Here is a 24,694-nt window from a genome sequence, read left to right as displayed (position 1 = left end):
ATAATTTACTTGTGCATTGTGCAAAACGTGATTTGGCACGGTATCGAGGCAACCATAGGTCTTGTGCCACATATATGCATGATATTTAGGCAATACGCTTATGAAAATGGTAGATTGATCGGATTGATCCTGGATCCGTATGCTAAATGTCGACATGTAATAAATGAACGAATGAATGAATCAATCAATCAATCGACAATCGACATGTAGATATAAAACCGTATAAATGGCTCGCAACCACCAAAATCAAACCAGATCCTAACTCGGAAAAGTAGCCGGAGCCCCATGAGGCTCGAACCGGGACTCCACGTTGAAAGTTTTGCCAATGATCGATCATCATTCCACCAAGCTAGAGCGACCGGCACCCGAAACCACAAAAACATTCCGATTGACTTTGCTGCCGACCTCCCGGCCCCGCCGCCCGCACGGACAGACTTTGCCCCGGCCGTGGCCACCATCCGGTGTAGCTCAGCGTAGCAGTGCTAGACTGTCAAACTGACCGGTAGTGAGAGGCCCGGTTCGAGACGCTTCGCGTGCTGGATGTTTATTTCTGTGTCCGAGGCTATGCGATTAGTCCACTTTTCAGAAAGATTATTTGGTGACAGGTCTGTTTTCTTTCTTTGCTGCAAATCATGAGGAGACCGTATGGACCCTTGCCTGTCCTTCCGCACCCCACTTGGAAGATGGGTGTTTGAACCCCCCTGGGTTTTGTGAATATCTCTAAAGCGAATTTTGGAGGGTGGATTACGATCGGTTCTATGCGACAAGTGACCACACACACCCAGCCCCAGGTCCGCTCACTCCCTCCCCACATCACCCCCGCCCCACTCCACACTCCAGCCCGCCTCATCCACCGAGCCGAGCCAAATAGACAGGCCTGACCCTTACCCCCCCCCCCTCCCCCAGCCGGTGTAACGCAGCGTCCGGTCAAATCGCTCTACCAGGCGACCCGAGCCGGTGTCATACAGTGTGGGTAGGCTGTGCCGCTTCACTCTCGGGTCATGCGGCACAGCCTACCGGTACCAGGCGGCTGCTGTCAATGCTGAGCCATAGGAACCCGGTGGATAAAGAGTAGGGGACCATCAACCTGTACACGACTGTACTAAGGTTGTGCGATGCATGTTTTATGGCCAATTTTTCACTTCCAACTCAATGGTGTTGGTTATAAGACTATCAGGTACGGCTTAGGTCACTTTCTGGTGAAGGTCAGGTCAAGGTCAGGTCAAAAAAGGTCAAATTTTGAAGTTGATACTTTTGCATAAAATGGGTATTGATTCGATGCAGCTCGTCACGGGGAGTCTAATGGTGGTCTTTGTTTTGCGCTACGGGGTCTAGAATTGCTAAAAATTGTGTTTGAAAATTTGACGTCATCAATTTTGAACAGTTTTTTCGCTATAACTTCGCCAAAAAAAAGAGGTATCAATCTCAAATTTAGTATGTGGATAGAAGGCGGTAAGGACTATCACATATGCTCCGGTTTTTGCGAAATTCAAAAAACGTTTTGGATTTTTCGACTATTATATTCAAAAAATCTTTTTTTAGTTAAATCCAAAAATTTCAAAAATCCAAGATAGCAGTTTTGTAGCACTGTCAATTCTACAGCTTTATCGTTTTTCTGTATTTGCAAAGCTATAGGCCTGACAGCTCTTCCCGCGAAACCCTTTTTTGGGTCCAAAAAGGGCAGAACATGACTTCACTCTGACGTCATTTCCGGCCAACCTATCAGAGCCTTCGGAAAAAATTTGGTCACAATGTGTAAAATTGATGTCCGGGAGGGTACTGAAAGTTTGGTGACGATCGGCGCAGCGGTTCTGGAGATATATCGAAAAGTCTGGAGGGGGGGGGGGGGCAAAAAATAGCCCCCCCCCCCCACCAGGGCGCGGGATAACAGCAAACATTTTCTAGCTGGATTGCTTCTGTGCTTAATATTTCGTTGATGCAGAAATCATATGTGATGTATGTATAGTCGACTACATAATTATGTTTCGCTTTTCACAGGCAATTATTTGCCTGGAGTGGTAGGCTGTGCCGCATCACACAAAGTTCACAAAGGTCAGGTCACCAAGGGTCACAGGTCAGGTCACAAGTTCACAAAGTATAGCTTTGTTCCAATGCTCACAATCGACACGCTTTATTGCGTGATAAACGGCACAACTTAGCGCTCCGGTCAACTGATAGCCTCTGAGGAGTGGAACATCATTCTGTAGTCAACTATACCACTTTCCCGAAAGCAATTTTGTATAAATAAATACATCTCAAATGTTTGAGCGGGCCCATTCAGAACAGACCCGTTCATCCCGTGAACAGACTCGGTAACATATCCGGTCACGCCAAGCGGATCTTGTGATTTTACTTTATTTACATTTTTATATTACCTTCTTAGATTATTTTTCTATTCAGAGTAATAACAATAATTAAAACCAAGCATCCTGGTCTTTTTATAAGAGTTGGTGATGCTCTGGTGCAGTGTTCTTACAATGATACAAAATCACATTGCATATATCTATAGTACCTATCTACCTAGTTAATAATATTTTAGCAATTAGGCGTATAGGTTTGATGAAGGGGCATGAATTGTGTTCCCGAATTAATATGTTCCAGGTCACCGGAACAGCATGGCTCTCAGTCAGCCCCCCCCCCCGCGTCCGCCCGCTAGAATTCCAGAGAGACAGCGAGTCGATCTGTTATTCATCCCCCCCCCCCCGTGGGTGTATGACTTCAGCTCTCCAGAGACGGCGGGGCGCCTGTCACTCATCGCCCCCTTGTCGTCGAGGAATGGGAGCTCGGACAAAGGGATGGCGCCCACATCCAATAATAAACCATCCTGGCGTGCGTTTGACATCTGGCAAATGTTGGGCTTATACGTTAGCGCTTGAATATACAAAATAAACTCAAGTCATTGAGCCATAACCCACCCGTCATTGACTGAGGGAAGGGAAGCGGCGTTTCCCCACCTGTCCAGTATTAGTGATACCTAACTCCAGTAACCAACGTCAATGGCGCAATCGAAGGGACACTTTCCGTACTTCCTGCACCAACTTTAATTTGTATGTATATGATTTAATGCATAGTTTCTGAAATAAATGAATAATAAGTTATGGTATGTCTTTTGGCGTTGCTATGCTACCCGCCAGTTTCAAAACGTCTCCGACTCCATCCTGTGGCGTAATTTTGAGAGAAATCGAAAGAAAAACACACATTAAACAATAAGCATGCATTTATTGACTGAGGCCCAGATACGGTAGCCTGCTAAATTTGGCCTTTATAATCCACGCCCGGCTCGTACTCGGCGCCAACCTCGCCGAGCTGCACCCCCCCCCCCCCCGCCATCTACCTCGGCTCCTGGACCACGTTATAGCGGCACGCGGTAAGCAGCATTCGGAAGAGCGTCAATAATTCTGGCGAAACATTTTGAACATTTTTTTTTGTCATGTCAAAGGCCAGTTTTTCCAGAGATCATCATCTAAGGTCATTTTACTGCCTATTTCAACTTTTTTTTTAACCCGCGACTGCCTGGGGGGTCGGATCCGACCCCCCCCCCCTCCGTTTTTCTTGAATAACTCATGAACCGCTTACGCTATCAACTGGAAACTTGGCATACCTTCTCCCCCATCAATTTGACGTCTCCTGTGCAATTTTTAAGAAAAATTTTTCCAAAAATGTTGGAGATATATCGATTTTAGTGATGTAACTACATGGCGTTTTCAGTCAAAAAGTGGTAAATGTTTAAAAAATCGCCAAACATTGAGGTTTAACCCGCGACCGCCTGGGGGAGGGGGGGTCGGATCCGACCCCCCCTCAGTTTTTCTTGAATAACTCATGAACCACTTTCGCTATCTACTTGAAACTTGGCATACCTTCTCCCCCATCAATTTGACGTCTCCTGTGCAATTTTTAAGAAAAAATTTCCAAAAATTTTTAAGATATATCGATTTTAGTGATGTTACTACATGGCGTTTTTAGTCAAAAAGTGGTAAATGTTTAAAAAATCGCCAAAAATCAGGGTTTAAAGCAAATTGCTAATTAAGGACATGAAAAGACGCAGCTCGACGAGTTCTTTAAAATGGCTATCTCGGATTTTCCATAAAATACGTTTTTCACCCCTAAAAATTCAAAAAACTATATTTTTTGGAAAACAGCTAATAAAATCCAAAATTTTGGGAATTTCCAAAAAACCGGAATATATGTTGTAGAGCTCTATTAGAACATTAGGTGCCCCAAATTTCAACTTTCTATCTTGATTTTTGACCCCCAATTTGTAAAAAATAGCTCCAACATGCATAGTGCATGGTGACGTCATAAGCATTTTCGTGAATTAGAGGCACTTCTGAACATCGCATGTGAAAACAAATGGCACCACTAGATTCCTGGGACAAAGCTCGTCTAGAAAAGTGCATTTTTATGTCAAAAATGAAAAGTTGAAAAAATTGACCTTTTTTCTCAGCCCTCGTTTAGATATGTATGGTATAAACGATTTTTTTTTATGCTTTCAATGCACACTTATCACCAGCACAGTGACTTGGGGTCACATATAGCCATTACCATCGGATTCGGCGTGAAAAATAAGGCATAAAACATGTGTCGCACGCCTATGTAGCAGAAAGTGAAAACCGTGACCTTTCGTGACCTGACCTGACCTTGACCCGTACTTAGTATGACCCCTATACGCACATGGTACCTTCACTAGGCCTTTGAGGTCATTTTTGGTGAGTTTCGAGCAGCAGCTATCGATTCTGCTGTCCGTAAGCCTAATCATGCAAAACCCCTGAATTTGACCTTTGACCTGACCTTGACCCGAAAGTTGACCTCAATCTTAAAATCTTAAGAGTGCTTTGGGAAGGTCTCGTAGAGACCTTTCGAACGCCGCCTCGCGGGGCTCGATACGACCATTGGTTCTCGAGATAACAGGGGGGGGGGTCGGATCCGACCCCCCCCAGGCTGTCGTGGGTACGGAAATAGCCCAGGCGGTGCCGGGTTAAAGCAAATTGCAAATTACTGACATGAGTAGACGCAGCTCAACGAGTTCTTTAAAATGGCTATCTCGGATTTTCCATACAATACGTTTTTCACCCCTAAAAATTTAAAAAAACATTATTTTTTGGAAAACAGCTAATAAAATCCAAAATTTTGGGAATTTCCATAAACCGGATTAAATGTTATAGAGCTCTATTAGAACATAAGATGTCCCAAATTTCAACTTTCTATCTTGCTTTTTGACCCCCAAATTGTAAAAATTAGCTCCAACATGCATAGGGCATGGTGACGTCATAAGCATTTTCGTGAATTAGAGGCACTTATGAACATTGCATGTGAAAACAAACGGCACCACTAGATTCCTGGGACAAAGCTCGTCTAGAAAAGTGCATTTTTATGTCAAAAATAAAAAGTTGAAAAATTGACTTTTTTCTTAGCCCTGGTTTAGTTATGTATGGTATAAACGATTTTTTATGCTTTCAATGCACACTTATCACCAGCACAGTGACTGGGGATCACATATAACCATTACCATCGGATTCGGCGTGAAAAATAAGCCATAAAACATGTATCGCACGCCCATGTAGCAGAAAGTGAAAACCGTGACCTTTCGTGACCTGACCTGACCTTGACTCGTACTTAGTATGACCCCTATACGCACATGGTACCTTCACTAGGTCTTTGAGATCATTTTTGGTGAGTTTCGAGCAGCAGCTATCAGTTCCGCTGTCCGTAAGCCTAATCATGCAAAACCCCAGAATTTGACCTTTGACCTGACCTTGACCCGAAAGTTGACCTCAATCTTAAAATCTTAAGAGTGCTTTGGAAAGGTCTCGTAGAGACCTTTCGAACGCCGCCTCGCGGGGCTCGCTACGACCATTGGTTCTCGAGATAACAGGGGGATCGGATCCGACCCCCCCCCCCCCCGGCTGTTGTGGGTACGGAAATAGCCCAGGCGGTGCCGGGTTAATATCGGCGTATAACCCGGGAACCGATAGAGCCTACAGTACCGCGGAAAAGCACATTCGCTATCATTTTTAAAGCCCTTTCTGGGACAGGCCCTCAGATTTTACCTAGAGCCAACGGTTTAGCTTCCAGATGGCAAAACCTCGTAAAATTGTCGTTTAACGAAAAATATTTTTCTGTAATAACTTTTGACTCAAGACCAGGGCTGCGGAGGCGGAGTCGGAGTCGGAGTTGGTCGGAGTCGACAGTTCTGCCCGGAGTCGAGTCGGAGTCACCAAAATCTTACCGACTCCGACTCAGGAGTCGGAGTTAACGCTGCAATGGCTCAACGTCATGCACTGCACCTGTTTGATTGACGATACTGCGCTCGAAATGGGATTTTTGTAAAAAAAAAAAAACACACACACACACACATTTTGCTGTTTTGGACGAACGTTTTTAGCGAAAGACGCAGAAGACGGTGAATTGGCCAGAACCTGCTTTTGAGTTCTGTACCTATGTTATATTCAATGCATATGTTATAGGCAAAGTGAAAACTCGGGCATTTTGCAAAATACCTAGGCAATTTGCAAAATGCCCGAGTTTTCACTTTGCCTGTAACGCATACATATTTGCAACGGAAAGCTAGAACGAACAAGGGATCGTTTCAGGCAAGATAAAAAGATCGTCATTATGAAGTTCAATATCATTATATGGATTGAAATAGCACCGTCCGGAGTCGGAGTTGGAGTCGGAGTCGGGACGTTGGAGTCGATTTGTGAAGCCGGAATCGGAGTCGCAGTCGGAGTCGGAGTCACTCTAAAATTCATCGACTCCGCAGCCCTGCTCAAGACGACACGACGTCACTTTTGACGGTATCGCGTTCCATTCATCTAACTCGTCGAATGATCTTTGTATAATTTGACCCGAAAAGGTCATTTTGAAAATTTGACCCAAAGTCAAGGTCCGCTTTCACGTGACCGATAAGGTTATGCTGCATATCAGTCGATCCGTATCAACGAGCTGAACATATATAACAAGATGTTTTCATCGCTCTAGCACGTCTCAAACGTTATTGTAAAACAAAAAACTGCTGGAGATCTTTCATGACCCGAGATAACTTTAGAGACACATGGACGGGTCACGGGTGCAAATTTCCATTTTTTTCCCATTGACTTATAATGGAGAGGGCGCCAAAATTAGCCTGACCTTAGGCCACCGATATCAATTCCGAGATATATATTTTATACGTTATGTTGCTTTTATCAATCTCTTGAAATTTTCAAAGCGATCGTTAAGTCGGTGTAGCTATGGCGAGCATTCTAACGTTTTCCCATACATGCAACATTGCACGTTTAAAGGGACCCTCCCACCTTCAAAAAAGTTAATGAATTGGCATAAAAGTGATGAAGCGTGAATCACAAAGAGCGAAAATGAACATCTACCAAATTTTACCGGAAAATATTCAACCGTTTTCGAGATATAAGACTTTTATTTTTGTTTACTTTTTGGGAACTCCGCTGTTTCTATGACGTCACATAAAGGTTTTCTTTACGTCGGCATTTGGAAGCAATAATTTGGTATCAAAGTGCGACAAATATTGCGCGAATGATGCGTTTATCTTATCAAGGTCAATATATGATGGCCAACAAAGGATTCCAGGACAATTCTTCTTCATCTTATGGCATTTTTTCGTATCGCAATTGTTCGTCTGCAAATCTTCGTCAGGGCATTTATTCGTATCACATTACTTTGTCTCGCATCAGGGTATATGAAAATCGGCTCGCATTTCTTCTTCAACGCAAATATATGCAAGAGTAAGCATTGATGGACAAATAAATGCACCGACGAAGATTTGTAGACGAAGAAATGCGGACGAAGAAATGTCATGCGAGGATTCGTTCGGGTACTATGACATTTATGTGATTTCAAAGTCAAGGTTCACAGCTGATATGCTAAATCAAGCCAAGAATCCAAACTATCAAAAAACTATAAATATTTGTTTGTCTGTCACAGAGGTCTCAAGCAATATAAGGTTGACATATGTTGAATCAAAAATCTACTGCCACAACTCACATCTCCTGCCTTAGTTTATCATTGTTGTTTTAACTTGCTTTCAAGAGAAACAGAAGCCAGTATCTGATATCACTTCAGATGATTGTTTCAAGATCTGAGTTCAAATGGAATTAAAAGCAAGATCAAGATGAAACAGGGATTATTGCTGTTAAAGTAGTTTGGCCATGATACAACAGGCACATAAATCATTAGCCAAATCAAATACTGGTTGGTTTGTCAAGATGTTTGTTGTCTGTCGTCTGTCGAGCTGCTATGAACACTGAACGCTCTCACTCTTACTTTAAAGAGAGTAGTTAAAGTTGAATGGTAGTGAGCTGTAATTAGACAAAGCAGCTATTCAGTGCTCACATCAAGCAAGGCTAGGAAATGGCATCAACTGTGGTGGGAGGAAGCAGGTTCGGCAGGCCTATGTTGTAAACTTCTGTTGTGTCTTGTGTTTGATCAACTGATGTTTTCTGCTCTGTTTTGTGCAGTGATAGTAGCAGGTAACTGCATGCTTGTCAAATTATGTGAATAAACGAATTCATAACATTGCATTTTTCTCTCCATGCAAGGAACAAGTAAGATGTTGTAGAAAATGTAATAGAGGGCTGCATTGCTGATTTCATGCACTTTATCAGAGCTTTATTTAGAATTGCTTTCCTGAAAGCTACACACAGGCCACAGCAATGAAATTCACAATGTCATAGCTTTTGGCAGAAAAAAAGAAAAGACTTGCCTAGGTAAAATTGGCTGAAAGTATGGCAGAGCAGGTCTTGATGCGTATGCCCATCCGTGTGCTTGCCGAAGCCGAACTGACTGCAACACATTAACTCTGACCCACCATGGTGGCTGGCGTATCCTGAACTTTCACCACTCTAAACAAGACAACTTTCAGCCCTCAGCATTGTATTAAAACACTGTACATGGCAGTTGACACTCAAAATTTGTTTCAGTGCCATCCACGGACAACATCAGTCGCCATTCACCAGGCCAGTAAAAACAGAATAGATAATAGCTTCAAACCCATGTAGTCAGAGTTACTAGGTCTGCACCTCAAAACAAAATCCAAGTGACATTCACCACGCCAGTAAAAAAACAGGTAGGTACTTAGGTAACGTAACAGCTTCAAATCTGGTAACCTGTTGGTCGGACTTAACACTACCATATGTACATGGAATAATATGATACCAAACAATAGTGCAACCATTCTGGACAACAAAAGTGTATGATAAAATTAATTTAGAATACTTTGGCAGCATGATTTACGAGCACAGGCAGGTGTTACCTACCAGCCTTCTCAATGCTCGTAAAACCAACATTGTAGTTTTGATTTTACCTTACATGATAACACACTTGGCTGCAATGGCACATTTAATTTAACACTGTGAAAAGACCAGTTATAACCACTTCACAAGCACAATTGCACCTCATGCTGACATCCTTTTCCAAAGACAGCCAGCAGCGTCTTTCGTCAAAACTGGAAGATCAATCCCCTTTCAACTGTTAACATCAAAAATATTTCTTCATGGTGTGATCTCCTATGGAAACCTTGCGGGAAAAGAATTAATGTCAATTGTTAGCTCTTCAAATTTCTTTGGACTTAATGCAGTACCATATCCAGTTTGCTTTGATATTTTGTTTTTCATTCCATGTTGAAGTTGAACACCAAGCTCCAGATATAGCAGGCAGCTTGATCATCTTCGGCCTTGGTATAATATCAGTCCAAGTTCCAGTGGTGGGTATCTTCTAATATTCAAATTAAAATGAAAAGCAATAGGCTTTCTCAGCGCCGACGACGGATTTCACGTTGATAAAAAAGGGAGCTCAAGGTCAGCAAAACTCGGGTTCAAGGAATGGCGGGCGTTGAAATGACTGCTGACGTCATCAACAAACCGCTAATGGTTAAGAGATAGGGACTAAGCTGGTCCCACCCTGCAAGTAAAGGGAAGAAATTTCTTGAACACCATAAAGCTGCGGGGGTTGCGACCAGGATAAATGGTGGTTTCTGAGCCTGGCCGCAAACTTGGCTATCTCAACTCAAAACTAATGTTAAGGTGGGATGGTCCCTTTAAATCGAGAAAGCCAGGCATTAAAATGGCACGTGCATTATACTACACTTTTGAAACATACAAGAAGTCAATGCTGATTGGTTTCCGAGACATGCAGGAAAATGTGTTTTCCTGCACTTCTCGACGTTTTCCTGCACCCCTCGACGTTTTCCTGCACCTCTCAAATATATGACGTCGTTATGAATGACGTCACATCATAAAGTTGAAGAACATCACTTTGCTCCTTATAACTCCATTTTATCTATCGTCCATTTTATTTGATTGGCTTATGATATACCTACCTACATTGTGTTTGATGCAAGGATTTTATTATTTGTCATGAATAAAGTGAAACATCACGATATAAAACTTAAACTTTGACGCTAATTCGCAACAAACCATAGCCACGAAACACTAAACAAGGTTGAAATTGGGGCGTTTTGGTTCCTCCACAACATTTGCAACGGTCCGTACTAGTGGTGTCATTTTCCAAAAAATGTCTGACCGATACCGACCGAAACCAAAATTTGGGAAAAATTTCCGACCGAATACCGACCGATAACATCCCAAGCCAAAATTTGACCGAAGTTTGACCGAAATTCTATTTTCTATTACTCTACCTCAAAATTAAAATATTTGGTAAATTCTGATGGAAAATAATGGGAAATGGCATTTCAGTCCAAGTTCGGTCAATTCTTAGCCACTAAATACATTTTGCGGTAAAAGTTACATTGCTAAGGGTAGGAACACATGGACCTCAGCATTTCACGGATTTGGTTAATTGGAATTGTCAAGAATCTACTGTGGTCTATGTAAGGAAGAATACTCATTCATGTTGCAAAAGCACGATCAATTAGTAAGTCTAATGGTTGGTAATAGGTATGTTCATGACAACATTCCCTAGGAGAAAAGGCAGAATCAAAACACCACAAAACACATCAACACTGCTTGGAAACTGGCCTTGAGTCTTGAGATGTGGTCTGAGATACTCTACGAAGAATTTGACACTGAAAATCCAGCTGAAAAGGCAGGTAATCATTCACGAGGCAGCATGTAACAATCCAAAACCTTTTTTTTTGCAGCAACTTAATCAGCTGGTTTAAAGTCTCTGTTACGGCGCATCTGTTCCGAACTCCTGTGTTTGGAGATGATATGGAAGATTCCAGAAAGCGGACATGGCCCTCTGTAGTTTTTATCAAGATTCCTATGTTTTTATGTGGTGAGATTTCAAACATTTGGTTGGTACCTGCAATATTTAAGGAGAATGTGGAATAGTAGGACACCTGTGAAATGTAAATGTGAATCACTGCTAAGTGCTAAGTACTAACTGTCCAGTCTTCAGAAACACATTTCAGTAATTCAAGTTCTTTTTATCCTTGCATTTTTGATGACTGTATAACATAGGCGCGGGAGCCGGGGGGCAGTGGGGGCAGCTTGCCCCCCCCCCAACTCTGGGGCCGTGGGGGCGGTGCCCCCACAGGTTTGAGACGGAATACCACACTTTTTTTTTGCAAATCTTTTCTTTTTTGTTGAAAAAGCCGAGGGGTGAAAAATAAGTGCCCTAAAACCGGTGAGAAAACTAGATTTGGGGGTACCCTAGGTTGATCTCTATTATGGTGTGCCCCCCCCCCCCCAGTCGGAAAGTAGTTCCCGCGCCCCTGATGTATAATGATTTTTGTAGGCAATACTTCTTTGATTACAAGTGATATTTTAACAGTTAGACTGGAATTGAGTTTCAAAATTGCGTGTACCTACCTGTGGGGCCAACTGAGTCAAAATCAGCTTGCTTGTAGTTGTGGTTGCACAATGGGTGGCTGCTGCCTGCTGGGTGGGATGGGTACTGAAGTTGCCAAAATGTGGCATCTCTTGTAGCTTTTGGGGGAAATTTTGCAACTCATTATCATTAACATCCTAATAAATTTCATTTTAACTAGGCAAAAATGGAATACTTTCTCTTTTTAAAAATTGTTTCACTGGCAGGGTGACCGAAAGTGTCCGATTTTTGGGGGGCCTGACCGACCGATTACCGAATCGGTCAGCATATCTTTTCGGTAACCGAAATTTTCGGTAACCGATTGACATCACTAGTCCGTACGCATGTATGGGAAATAGCTTCCTGCCCTGAGCTGCGAAAATTTAATTGTGTCACCTCGTATTTTAATCGAAAGTACCTCGGGCCTACCGGCCCTCGGTACTTTCAATTAAAAACCTCGGTGACACAATTAAATTTTCCCAGCCCCGGGCAGGAATGTATTTTCCTGTATGTTTGATGCAGTCTTGTAATGCAATCCAGCCATCCAAGAAACTTTGCGCGAGACGTTTTCTTGGATGGTTTTCTTGGATAGCTTGATTTCATCGAGGGCTTCTGTTTTTAAGAAAATTTGTAAGCTTTGCTGAACTGTAAAGTAATTAGAACTGCCAGTATTTCAGTGTTTAACGTCTAGTTAATATTACTGTATTTTATTTATGCATATTTCGGCCTTTTTTCAGCAAATAACGAACGATATTAAGAAACATACAGGAAATAATATCTAGGACCAAGGCCGTATAAGTTATCTAGGACTCTACCGCGACGAAATATTTCTATCTCGAGTTTTCAAAGAATTTCATGCACTCGGCCAAGGCCTCGTGCATGAAATCCTTTGAAAACTATCGATAGAAATATTTCGTTTTCGCGGTATCGTCCAAGAATATACATTCTTGGATGATACCGCGAAAACGAAATATTTCTATCGAGAGTTTTCAAAGGATTTCATGCACGAGGCCTTGGCCGAGTGCATGAAATTCTTTGAAAACATTCTTGGACGATACGATCCAAGAATATACATTCTTGGACGATACCGCGAAAACGAAATATTTCTATCGAGAGTTTTCAAAGGATTTCATGCACGAGGCCTTGGCCGAGTGCATGAAATTCTTTGAAAACTCGAGATAGAAATATTTCGTCGCGGTAGAGTCCTAGATATTATTTCCTTTATGTTTCTTAATAGAGGTGGCAAAAGATGAAAATTTTGGGAACCAGACTCGAACCAGACCCGGCTGGACATTTCTGGAACCAGTCGGACCCGGTCTTAGTTGGAACCGGAACCAGTTGGACCCGTTCCCCAAAAGTAAATTAATACAAACTACTTGAAGGAATCATTAGTTGCATCATGTAAAACAGCATATTTCCCACTGGGAATACTCATGAGCTACTGTGTGCAAAGAAACATTCACTTCATTCACTTCATATTTTGCAATAATGTGTAGTGTGCAAGATGTATGGTTTATGGTAGGACCCGATTGGACCCGTCAGAAAATTTCCAGGAACCGGTCTGAACCCATATGGGTCCAGACTGGTTCTTTGGACCGGGTCCTCGGGTCCACATTTTGCCACCTCTATTTCTTAATATCGTTCGTTATTTGCTTAAAAAAAGGCCGAGATATGCATAAATAAAATACAGTAACATTAACTACACGTTAAATACTGAAATACTGGCAGTTCTAATTACTTTACAGTTCAGCAAAGCTTACAAATTTTCTTAAAAACAGAAGCCCTCGATGAAATCAAGCTATCCAAGAAAACCATCCAAGAAAACGTCTCGCGCAAAGTTTCTTGGATGGCCGGATCGCATTGCAAGACTGCATCAAACATACAGGAATGTATATTCTAAGATAAGGCCGCTTGACGTGACCTGGTGACCTGACCTAGCTTCTTGGGTCTGAAATTTCGGAAACCCTTTCTTAGTACTCAACGGAAGGTCTAAATGTGAATATGTTCAATTTTCAACTTCGATAAGACCTTGACATGTCACGTAATCTCAAATTAAAATTTGTGATTCCTTTGGATGCGTCTCGGTAAGACCTTCCAGCGCCGTTTCGTGTATTTCACCGCTACGATTCTTTTTTTCGGAGGTAATCTTGGGGTGTTAAACGCCTCGCCCTCCCCCTCTCGGTCTTGTTCAGCTGGAAGCTCAGCCCAGCATGGGTTAAATTATTGTATTAAATGAACTTAAAAGTAATAACATTACAGTGTATATTACACCCACGGTCTACAATGCAGTGTATTTACATTCAGTAAAGCTCGTTTGAAAGGTGCTCTAAAGTATCTAGGAATTTGTATGCAAATTTAAATGCTCTACACTTACCGGCAGGCGAGATCAAAGGTCTTGATCTCACGCCTTGCATGCACGTTTTATGGAGATGCTGTGTTGTTCAAAGAAGTTGGCAATCCAAGCGAGAGGCGAATTCTCTGTGCCGAGTGAGCGGCTATCGTCTCCCACGGCCGCCCACAGCTCGGCGGGTGCGCCGCGAGTGGTGCTATCCCTCCCAGGAAGGCGCTGTGTTATTATTTTTCCATCCGGTGGTGCACCGTGCGGTGTACAGACTCCATCGATTCGTCGCCGCCTTTCCGGGTGGGCGGCAATCCGTTGGGCGGCCGGCGTAATGCACTTGTCACCCCCGGCCGGGCGCCGCCTGTGCCCAATACCGGGGCACACCGGCGGCGCGAAATTGGGCCCACCTGTCGGCCGGCAGTGCCGGTATGACGGACCGACCTGGCGGCCCCATTTCAATATGTGTCGGACCGGCTCAGGGCGGCAGTGACGCAGAGGTCGGACCGGTTACCAGGGCCCTGCCAGTGGCGTGATGCCGAGTCTGGACCTGGTCACTGAGAGGTGTTTATGTTTCCAATCGGTCGTCACAGCCATAGGTGGCTTTGGCGGTGCCGCCTCTGGCTGGTGGTTCGGACTTGGCACGGGTATATGGCGTGTGTGTAGGACAGCGTTTCGTAATCTCACTGGATCGTATCATCCCATGGACCCATGGCGCTTCGTTTATCCAAACAAATTGATAGTGAATTAAGTGAAATGTTCATCATATGCTTACTGTTTTCGTTGACATAATAGTAATTTTTGTAGCCTGTAGGGATGAAGCAGTTGGGATGTGGCAGGCAATTGGTCAGTTGCTTCATAAGTGTGATTTTTCTGAGTTAGTATCTATCTTTTTCCATATCGGTATCGTATTTTGCTGGGCCAGCAGCAAATAACATTGGTAACATGGTCTGGTCCCAGTGTAGCATCGTTCTGTCGACTCTGCCTCAATACCCACATGTCTGGGTCACATTACGTCTGATGTGCTCTTCGATGGTCAGTCTCTTCAAAGTTTTCCCTTTAGCAATCGCCTAGTCTGCCAATTGGTTCACTGTTTATTACCACCGCGATCCTGCAAAAGACAAAGCCAACAGTTCGGACAGAGTTGGAAGACATCGAGTGGCTAAGTTGTGTGGGGTAACAGCGGCACTGGACGGGCGACGCGCTTGTACCGAATTACGCAATGGATCCACATCCTGAAATACCCCAATTTGGGCCGCATTTAGCAGCGGACGTCTCGAACAGTACGCGGCTTACGACATACATTCGCCAATGTTTGGCCAATAGACTATGCTGAGGGTAAGGCGTACTGCTGTTTTGAACATTGAGAATGGTCTTGTGTGACTCTTTGATTCAGGCTGCAGTAAATCACACCTACACTGCAGCGCACTGAGTATACTAATACACGAAGTAATAGGGACTTGCTTTGTGTAGTTATAAAATAATCAACACCCATTGAGGCCTTACACCGACTGTATCGATTACTTATTTATTCACTTGCGTCGGTCGCGCAATGTCCATTTGCCGTGAGCTGTCTACGCCCATTCGTTTCAGATTGGAATGGGCCAAGGCTCATGACGTCGAGGCTCGGAGAATGGCCGAGGCCGGCAGGAGGTTCGCCCAGCAGAACCTGATGCCGCTGGACATCTACTGCTACCACGCCGTCGCCTTCAAGGTGGGGATGTCGCTGGTGCGGTTGAAGTGGTGGATGTCGCTGGTCTGCATGGAGGTTTCACTGGTCTATATGAGGGTTTTAGTGGTTTGTGCTGAGGAAATTACTGGCCTGAATGAGGGTTTTACTTGTCTCTGGATGTTAATTTTTCCGTCTGTCCAGCAACTTAGGATGTTTTTATGTGTTTTAATCGTCTGTGTGAGATTGTCACTGGTGTGGAGGGTTTAATAGGGATTTACCGGTATTGAGTGATGGTTTTAATGGTAATGGTCTGTGTGACGGTTTTACTGGTTTGGGTGAGGTTTTCAGTGGTCTGTATGATAATGCCACTGGTCTGTGTGAGGATATCAGTGGTCTGTGTGAAAAAAATGAAAATGTCACTGGTCTGTGTCTGTGTATCATGGGTCTCTGTGAGGTTTAACTGGTCCGTGTGAGGGTTTTGATGATCGAAGTGAGGATTTCACTGGTCTGAATGAGGGGTTTTCTGGTATTTATGAGGATGTCACTGGTCGTGGTCGGTACTCGGTAGATCCGATCCGTTGCTGTCCGTAGATCAGATGTGCAGGCAAACTGGGAGAGCGATTGCCTGATGTGGAGGCTTCCCGGTCCTTTTCCACTGTCCAGCCGTCGCTCAGATGACACGACACAGACCGCGCAGTGAATCAGCACTATTTGCTCGTGATCTGAGGAGCCCAAGGCCATTCTGTTTACTAAAGGCTTCTGTTTCGGCTGCTCCGGCCCGATGTTATTAATGCCAACGTTTGGATTACCGTCAGCGCGCAAAGCGGACTGGTGTCTTACGTCTGTTTCGTGATAATACCAAGAACGATGGCGTGCCTGAAATTGAAAACAAAGACGGCAGCGCTAGACCAGGGATTTCCGAACGGTTGACATATCCCACACCCCTCCCTCCCATCACACTCGGCCCCAGGCCGGACGATATCGGTCCGGTCTGGCGGGACCGATATCGTCCATTAGCTCGGCCAAATAATATTATAATATATTCGTCCAAATAACATTAGCTCGGCCGCCGAAACGGACTGAACTTGGCGCCGAGGCCATCTCAGACCGGAGCAGTCGTTCTTCTCAACACGGCAGTATCGCAGCCCCGGTCTGACTCTCCCCGCCCCTCCACCCGCCCCGGTCTGACTCTCCCCTCCCCTCCACCAGCCCCGGTCGCCTCTGCCGGTTTTTTGTTGCCCCTGCCTCTGCCCGTCGTACTCCTCCCCACCCATCCTCCTCACCACCCATCCCCCAGTCCGCTCTCCCAGTCAGCATGCCTAGTTGAAGTTCCTTCGCCTCTAGGCTGTTTAACCCTCGCCCATGTAGGGGGGGTGCAATCCTCCCCCTGAGGTTTTTCTTAGGGTCATGTCAGGTCACGGAGTTATGACGTCATAAAGGGAACAACCTCCGGCCAGATTTACGCTAAATTGGAGATTGCTTCACATTGGTATAAATGCCGACTGACCTGACACACTGATGGATTGTTTTAGAAACACAACTGGCTGATTTGACATTGGCACAATGTCCGTTGACATTTTGAAGGTTACTAAAGGTCAAGGTAAGGTCAGTGACCTCGGTTGACCTGTAATGACTTCTTGCACTTGTATGCCTTTTCGGGGTATTTTGATGCCCTGAATTCGAATTTGCTATCCATTTCAGGCATCGTCGGTTGTTTCTTGTAGTTCATTTCGGGTCAGGGTCAGGTCAGTGACGTCACACGCCTGACGTGACCCAATGCACAAATGACCTTGCAGACTTCCGATGCTCCCAACGCATCATTTTTAGAGTTATGACATCGAAATATACACCAAACGATAGAGAATTGATCAGGGATCACGATAGTAAAGGTTTCAAGTCGATATCTCTTACCGTTTTGCCGCAATCGGCGCGGAAATCTGAAAAAGTTAGATTTTTCCGAAAATTTGACCTTTGACCGGTCATAAGTAGGTCAAATGTTGACCTAGGACCAAAAAATATACCACCAATCGCGAGATCTCGTTGAGAGCAATCCGTTGGTTTTTTCGCTAAGCTCTATGACGCTCCGTTTTCAAACGCCAGGGGGGGGGGTCGCACCCCCCCCCCTGCATGGGCGAAGGTGGCAAAACACCGTTTACGGGCGAGGGTTAACGCTTGTGTTTACGTACACACGTGTTGAAATTACATTTCACCACGGTGATCACCGATCAGAATAAGTGGCTACCTGTATTGATTGTTCACTGAAAACAAGTTGAAAGAACGTAATGCAAAAGCATCTTAAAATATTCCACACTTAGGTGTTTTGGGTATTAGGGTAAACTGGCTTAGAGGCGAAGCAGAACGTCTGGCTTATGAAGAACACACACAGTGTTTCACATAGACCGAAGAAACGTGCTGCTTCTTCGCGTGCAGTCTTAGCGGCCCCAGGGGGCTTCAACTCGACCAACACCGGTTCTTCTTCGTTCTCCCTAGTCACGTGATATTACGTCACACAAAGCGCGCGAAAGATAAACCCTTTGAAGGTTTTGCACGAACTAGCATCGGGTTTAAGAAGAAGGGGTTGTGGTTTGATCAGTATAATGGCTTTCATCAAGACCACGCCCGCGGTACCACGTTCTAGCGTCCACCGGAAGCGATCGCCATTTTTCGATCGCGTTGGGTCACGCTTTGTGCAGTGACGAGCGGCTGGTGCAAGATTGGGTGAATGGCAAGTAATCGAATAGGTATTGAAGAACTGAAATAAGGTTAATTTTTGGCTTGTCAAGTGTTGTGTATTATTTATATTACTTGTGATTGACAATGATAAACAATATCACAATGCTCTTCAAATGCATGGATGAATGCATTGGATGAAGAAAATTCATATGCAAGACCAATCAATGTGGTAAGTATTTATATGTTGTATAAATGCGCCATAGCTTAATTATGCATGTGGCATTTAGACAAATCTTCCAATTGAAGATAAATCAGGAATGGAATCAGCTTGCCATTTTGGGGTCAACTGATTTAGGTACCTATAAATTTGGCTGATTTTAATAAACATGGTTCTTGCTGATTAGTGCAATATTTTATCTAGCTGCACTTTATATGTTAAGTGCATTATTTTATTTTTGGAGTAGGCTCATGGTCTCTGAAGTTAATCTAAGTTTCTTTACTCCCTGCCTGTTGAATAACGCTCTTCATTTCTTCATTCTAGGGGACGAGGCCATCTCCGCTCTGATTGAGGCCCTGGAGTCTGAGGAGAGCGTCCTGGCGCGCGGAGACGTCGACATCGTCGAAAACGCTGGCTTGAAGCTGGTGGTGGAAGGAGAAACTGTATGTGGTTTGGGAGAATGCGATATCGCCACCCGGCTGCTGACATGGGCGATAGCGCATACTGTGTTTGGGAAAATATCCACTTGCTAAAGCTAAAAATGTGTTCATATTTGTACAGAAAGCAACCCTGAGCGTGAAGGAATCAACCTGAATAATTAAACATGCCCGAAAGGCTCTGGAGTTTTTTGGCTTGGATGTGTAAGGCAAGTGACACGGCCGAGGGGAAAGCGTTCCTGCAGGCTGATTGCGGGCTGATCGCAGGCTGAATGCGGGCTGGTTGCGGGCTGATCGCATGGGCTGGTTGCGGGCTGGTTGTTCCTGACTGGAGACTTGCAGGCTGATTGCTCAGAGTAAAGAGGAAGGTAATACATTTTCAGGTTTATCAAATACTGTGTTTGCGCAGCAGATGTGACGGCGCAGGTCGATAGCCATGCATGGGAGGTTCAATAGACGAATGAACGGGAATTTTGCGGTATTGCAATAGAACTGAAAGGGTTCTACAACCGATATTCAGAACACAGGGTGGTTTCCCTATAAACCTCAGGGACTTCTTCACAGACCCTTTGGGGTTCTTATCTAGGTGCTAAGAACGCTCTTATTATAAACCCTAAACCTCATAAGAGTCTTTGGAAGAATCGTGTGGATTCTTTTGATGAGAATGCGAAGCCGTCTACGTGAAGAACCATGGGGGTTCTGAAAAACGGTGGCATAACATTTTACCCCACAGGGGTCTAAATACCCCTGTACGTTCTTAACGTTCTTCCAAAGTGTTTTCAGTGTTTACTGACATGAAGTCGGCCTCCTATTCTGAAAATATTTCAGATAGTTTTGCCGTTGCGCGAAAATGCACTGTCGAGATGTTATCGGACATTGTCAGGATGTGCACTGCAGTGCTAGCTATTATATTGTGCCCTCACATAGGAAGACAATGAATGCTCTATGCGTCAACGTTCAATACGGGAGGGGGCAAAACTTCGTTTCCTGACAATGAAGTTCCAATGACCAGTTAACTCTTTCCCCAAAGCTAAACAGTCATGAATTTATGGTCAAAGTCATTAGTGTAACGTGTAAAATAACGTTGAATTTATGATACCCGTGCATATTTGCTAAAGGGCTGCACGAAAAGCGATGCCATATTATACTTCACGCTATAAACGGTGCGGACTTATCAATGTAAGTAAGCTCAGTTCCCCACGGAATTCCTGCTGCATGGGCCTCTTGAGTACGTCGTTCTTCATTATGTTTAAACGATTTTTTCTCAGAAAGTCATAAATCTGTGACAGAATGTTTTCCCGTGCTATTTTTCCAAACCAATTGCTGTCATTTTGTGGTGGCGTCGATTGGTTTCATATAAACATTTAAGTGAGCTTGGTGGGCATTATGGCTGCCGGAGTTTTTTGTGTGTTTTTATGCGGGTATCGCAAAGTCCATTGGCAATATCGGAACTTTTGGGAAGACAGATCCTAGAAGAGGCAGCTTGTATGTATCTGTTACTTTGTATGAATATGATCTGGATATGATCTGTACTTAATTCAAATTTGATTTACCCCTCTTTCATGTTGTGTAATGCTGTAAGTGTATTAAAGATACATTACGTGTTTTATTAACTAAATTTACGAATACGCAAGATCTGCTGAATGCCATCAAAGCCACCCACGAAAACCGTCAGCGAAAACGGTGGCATGTCCTTTCGATATAAATCCAATCGCCAATGGCCAATTCTTCTGTATATAGGCATGCCGAACCAACGAAGCATCGAAGCAGAATACCTTTATGATGCTTTGACGTACCGGTGATATTTTTGAAGAACTTTATTTTACCTACATTATGTTTTTCTGTTGCATAACACTTTAAAGACATTTACCAAACTATAATTATATTTAATCCCCCTGCATTTATTTTAATCTACCAGAACATCACTAAAAATCCAGCGTATGGCAGCAGTCTCCCGGTCCGATGAGTGGGCCGCCCCGCGGGCGCGCCTGGCCGGGACGCAGTGACAGTGGTTGGACGCGGAGATCCATTAGTGGGAGCACTCCCCGGCCTGTGTCAGACAAACTGGCCGGCTCTCACAGCGCACACAGCGGCCAGCCCCAACCGGGCCGTCCAATCGAACCGACACGACCGGGCCGCGCGCCCCACCGCGCCTATTTCCAGCACTTGACATTCATTGATAAACATGGTCGTACTGTAGACCATTTTAATCCAATTACATTAGCGGAATAAAGTTAAAGTCAATATTTTACGGATAACTGCCATGTTTTCTGCAGACTATAGATCAGGTTTGCCATTACATCCATGCGTTGTTATTCGCCAAAACCACATTTGTCTCGGAGTACACTGAACGCCAGTATGGTTTATAAGTACTTCACGGTCGTAGAAAACTTGCATATGTACCGACTGAAGCTGAAAGACATTTGTAATTATTAGTTATCTAGTGAGCGATGGCCATGCATACTTGGTACTGGATACCTACAACTGTCTTTGCCTGAAACCTCTTCGGCATGGGGAATTAATGCAACCCTGCCCCAATTTTTTACGGATATCTATCCCGTCCGGCCCAAATTTGGTAAGGCTTCACGTTCATCCTTTATCTCATAATATTGAAATGTTACATCCTGTATCAAAATGCTACTTTGGTCATACCATCCCGTCAGGTCAAGTCGCTGAGCTATGACATCATATACCAGGTCATGTTTACCCGAAATGAATGGCTTCGTGATATGAGGGAGATTTCCTGCTTTTAAGCCGATTTCGTCATTGACCTGACTTTGGGGTCAACTTTAGGGCCTGGGTCAGATCCTGAAGTCTGACAACCTGACAATGGTGCCTGACTAGGACCTGGGTGGCCTCAGGTCCTAAAATTAGGCACCAGTGGTTTCACATTTTGTGAAAGGCAGTGCGCTCATTTTTTTCGCGTAACTTCAGCTCAATTTAGGGACTATAATGCGAAGAGGCCCGCAGCCCTCTCCCCCTCCCACTTTTTGCAATCGAAGAATGCTGAATGACCAATGCCGGCGAGTGTTAAATATTTACTTTGCTCGACCTTGTCACTAAATTAGCGCTGAACGTGTCAGCAGCTTATGTAAGCTATCCTGAGTTGTATCAGTTATGGATAAACGCTTTATTTCCTCGTAGCTGCAATCAGACGGCTCAGTCGGTACCGGCGTATTTATTGTTGAGGGAGCGGATGCTTTGCCTTCCAAGGATCATAGATATACCTATATAAGCAACATAGCCAGATGCTGTTTATGAAACCCCACATTCTGAGCCATACATTAGTGCGTCTCCTTGTTTTCATGGTTGAGACAAATAGAAGAAACAATCTTTGATCGGGCCGGAAATGTTAACGCTTGCGCAACTAGCATCAACTTGTCAAGTCTCAGACCACTGTTATTTACGTATCCAATTACTGAGGGCCAGATCCAATCATCTGAGCTGATTGGCTGATCTGCATACCGGTATATTGCTTATCGATACCTTACTTTGACTGAAGCGCTGTGAAAATGTGGTTGTTTGTTGACGCAGTGTACTGAGTGTGAGAGTGAGACTGGCTGACGCGGTACTGACACTGTACTGACGCTATACTGACGCCGCACTGACGCCGTAAAGACGCCGTAAAGACGCTGTACTGACGCTGTCCGGCATCCCCAGGAGTGGGCCACCCGTCTCCGGTCCCCGGTGCGCGTCCGGGAGGGAATGGAGCCGGTCACCGCGCCGGACCACGACAGGCGGTTCGGCGACTGCGAGTGTCACCGAAGCCGACCCCGGGACGAGCTGTGACCTGACCGGTCATTGGCCGACAGCCGGTGGAAGGTCCGCTCTGAGGGGCCCCGGAACTGGCCTCTCTACACACCTCAGTCATCAGTCATCGCCGATCTGGTCAATAAGCGCCGAGCGCGGGCTCTCGTCAGTCATCAGCCTGCGTGCTGATGTCACCTCCGCAGAACTGTCATCAGCAATGGCGAGCTCGTCACCCGCCGTGCACCTCCGGTGACCGTCCGGTGGCTGGCCATGAACCGGTTGAAACACAGCCCTGGTTTACTCTGGTGACTGCTCCAGACTAAATCAGACGGGTGCGATGTGAGCCAGATGCGCGTGCTATGTCGGGGCCGCCACGGGGGCTGGTCGGACCGGCCGCACAGGGGCGCTCATGGGGTGTCTTCGATAGGTGTCTGTCTGTCGTGGCAGACCAGCGGTGGTTTACCGGAGTGGTTAGGGAGGGACTAGGAAGTCACCTGCGTGCAGGAGGCGCATGTCCGCATAATCTAGGGTGAGCTGTTATTGCGATCGAAGTCTGGTGCAAAGAAGATCAGTGTTGAGACAATGTAGAATGCTGTAGAACCCGTAATCGGATCGATGTCACTCAACAATATCCTGTGCAGCGTGGAATTGGATTGCAAAAAAGGCCTTCCAGGGCTGGCGGCGGATGTTTTGAAAAATGGACCGTTTGCGAATGTGCAGATTCAGATTGTTAGCGCTGAAGAACTATGTTGTTACAGCGTAAACAGGACTTGTGCTGACTCTCGTGGTTGGCAGTAGTGATGCTTTTTTCGTGTCAGGGAGATTGCGAGCTCTGCACTTTGCTCATCAGTTAGATTTCACTGTTCAAGGAGTACCTTAGCGTTCTAACTCGGTGGGCTGTAACGATGACCAGGTCACGACAGGGCAGTATTAAGTGGTCCAAACATTAATACTCAGTACTCACTTGTGCTTCGTAGGCTGAATCATCTTCTCAAGGTATGACTGTCATTGAGTGTGTTGAGTGAAGTGGGATGGCGCACACAGTTATGTATCGCTCCGTAATGTAAAATGCGGAAGGATGTGACGTTTCCCAATCGTTACTCTTACACGCAGGTATTGCTTTGGATAGTATTCTGTATGCTGGTTTTGTATTTAATGAATACATATATCTATTTGTAATATGTCGACTCTGTGATGCTGTGGTTTTTTTGTAGCTATCACCCCGTGTTAGGTATGAGAACACATCCGCCACAGAGAACGCTGAGAAGATTCTTAGAGAATTCTAAGAAGACGCTAAGAAGCTTTTTTCATCACCGTTGAGGTGTCTGCGGTCCCTACATTCAAGCCCATTTACGCTCGGCATCCTTATCTGCTGGTGGTGAGGCAGTTTCCGATGAAATAGATATCTTAATGGGTTGAGTGTTTTGCGATGAACATAGCAAGTATGTGGAGAATCTTTTATTGAACATATGAAATTAAAGCCAATCAGCTTCCGCTGTAAACACCTTGCGGCGCTGAAGTAGGCTGGCCACAGCTCCCGAAGCGTTGCCAAACTGCTCGGTGTTGCCGTAAAAACTGTTAACAGTGTAATTAAAATATGAAAAGTATATTTCCTTTAACCCGCGCCTCGTTGGGGTCTGCCGAGCAACGGGGAGGGGGGGGGCAATTTGGCCCCCCTAAGATCTCGAGAACCACGCAACATAGCGACAAGAAGCAAACAGCGTTGGATAGCCCCAACAGCGAACTACCTTGTGGCCAAATTTCATTGACCAAGGTCAAACCGATGACGTCACAGATCAGTTCAAATGTCGAATTTTCACCGTTTACAG

At 44.8% G+C, this 24,694-nt stretch overlaps 1 protein-coding gene across 1 annotated transcript in view; it reads left to right on the top strand.

The window, feature by feature from the left end:
• The window catches only part of LOC122368157 (protein O-glucosyltransferase 2-like), a 146,127-nt gene extending 122,081 nt beyond the window's left edge, over positions 1–24,046 (top strand). Inside the window, exons 8-9 of the mRNA XM_043341824.1 lie at positions 15,710–15,830; positions 22,776–24,046. Of these exons, the coding sequence (XP_043197759.1) occupies positions 15,710–15,830; positions 22,776–22,904 (250 nt within the window). The 3' untranslated portion in view covers positions 22,905–24,046. The remainder of the gene's footprint in view (positions 1–15,709; positions 15,831–22,775) is intronic.
• Positions 24,047–24,694: the final 648 nt, after the last annotated feature.

Source organism: Amphibalanus amphitrite, unplaced genomic scaffold (assembly GCF_019059575.1).
Source record: "Amphibalanus amphitrite isolate SeventyFive unplaced genomic scaffold, NRLGWU_Aamphi_draft 000928F_arrow, whole genome shotgun sequence".
In the NCBI taxonomy this organism is placed as follows: Eukaryota; Metazoa; Arthropoda; class Thecostraca; order Balanomorpha; family Balanidae; genus Amphibalanus; species Amphibalanus amphitrite.
The sequence above is the reverse complement of the archived record's forward strand: the minus strand, read 5'-3'. Positions and strand labels throughout refer to the sequence as shown.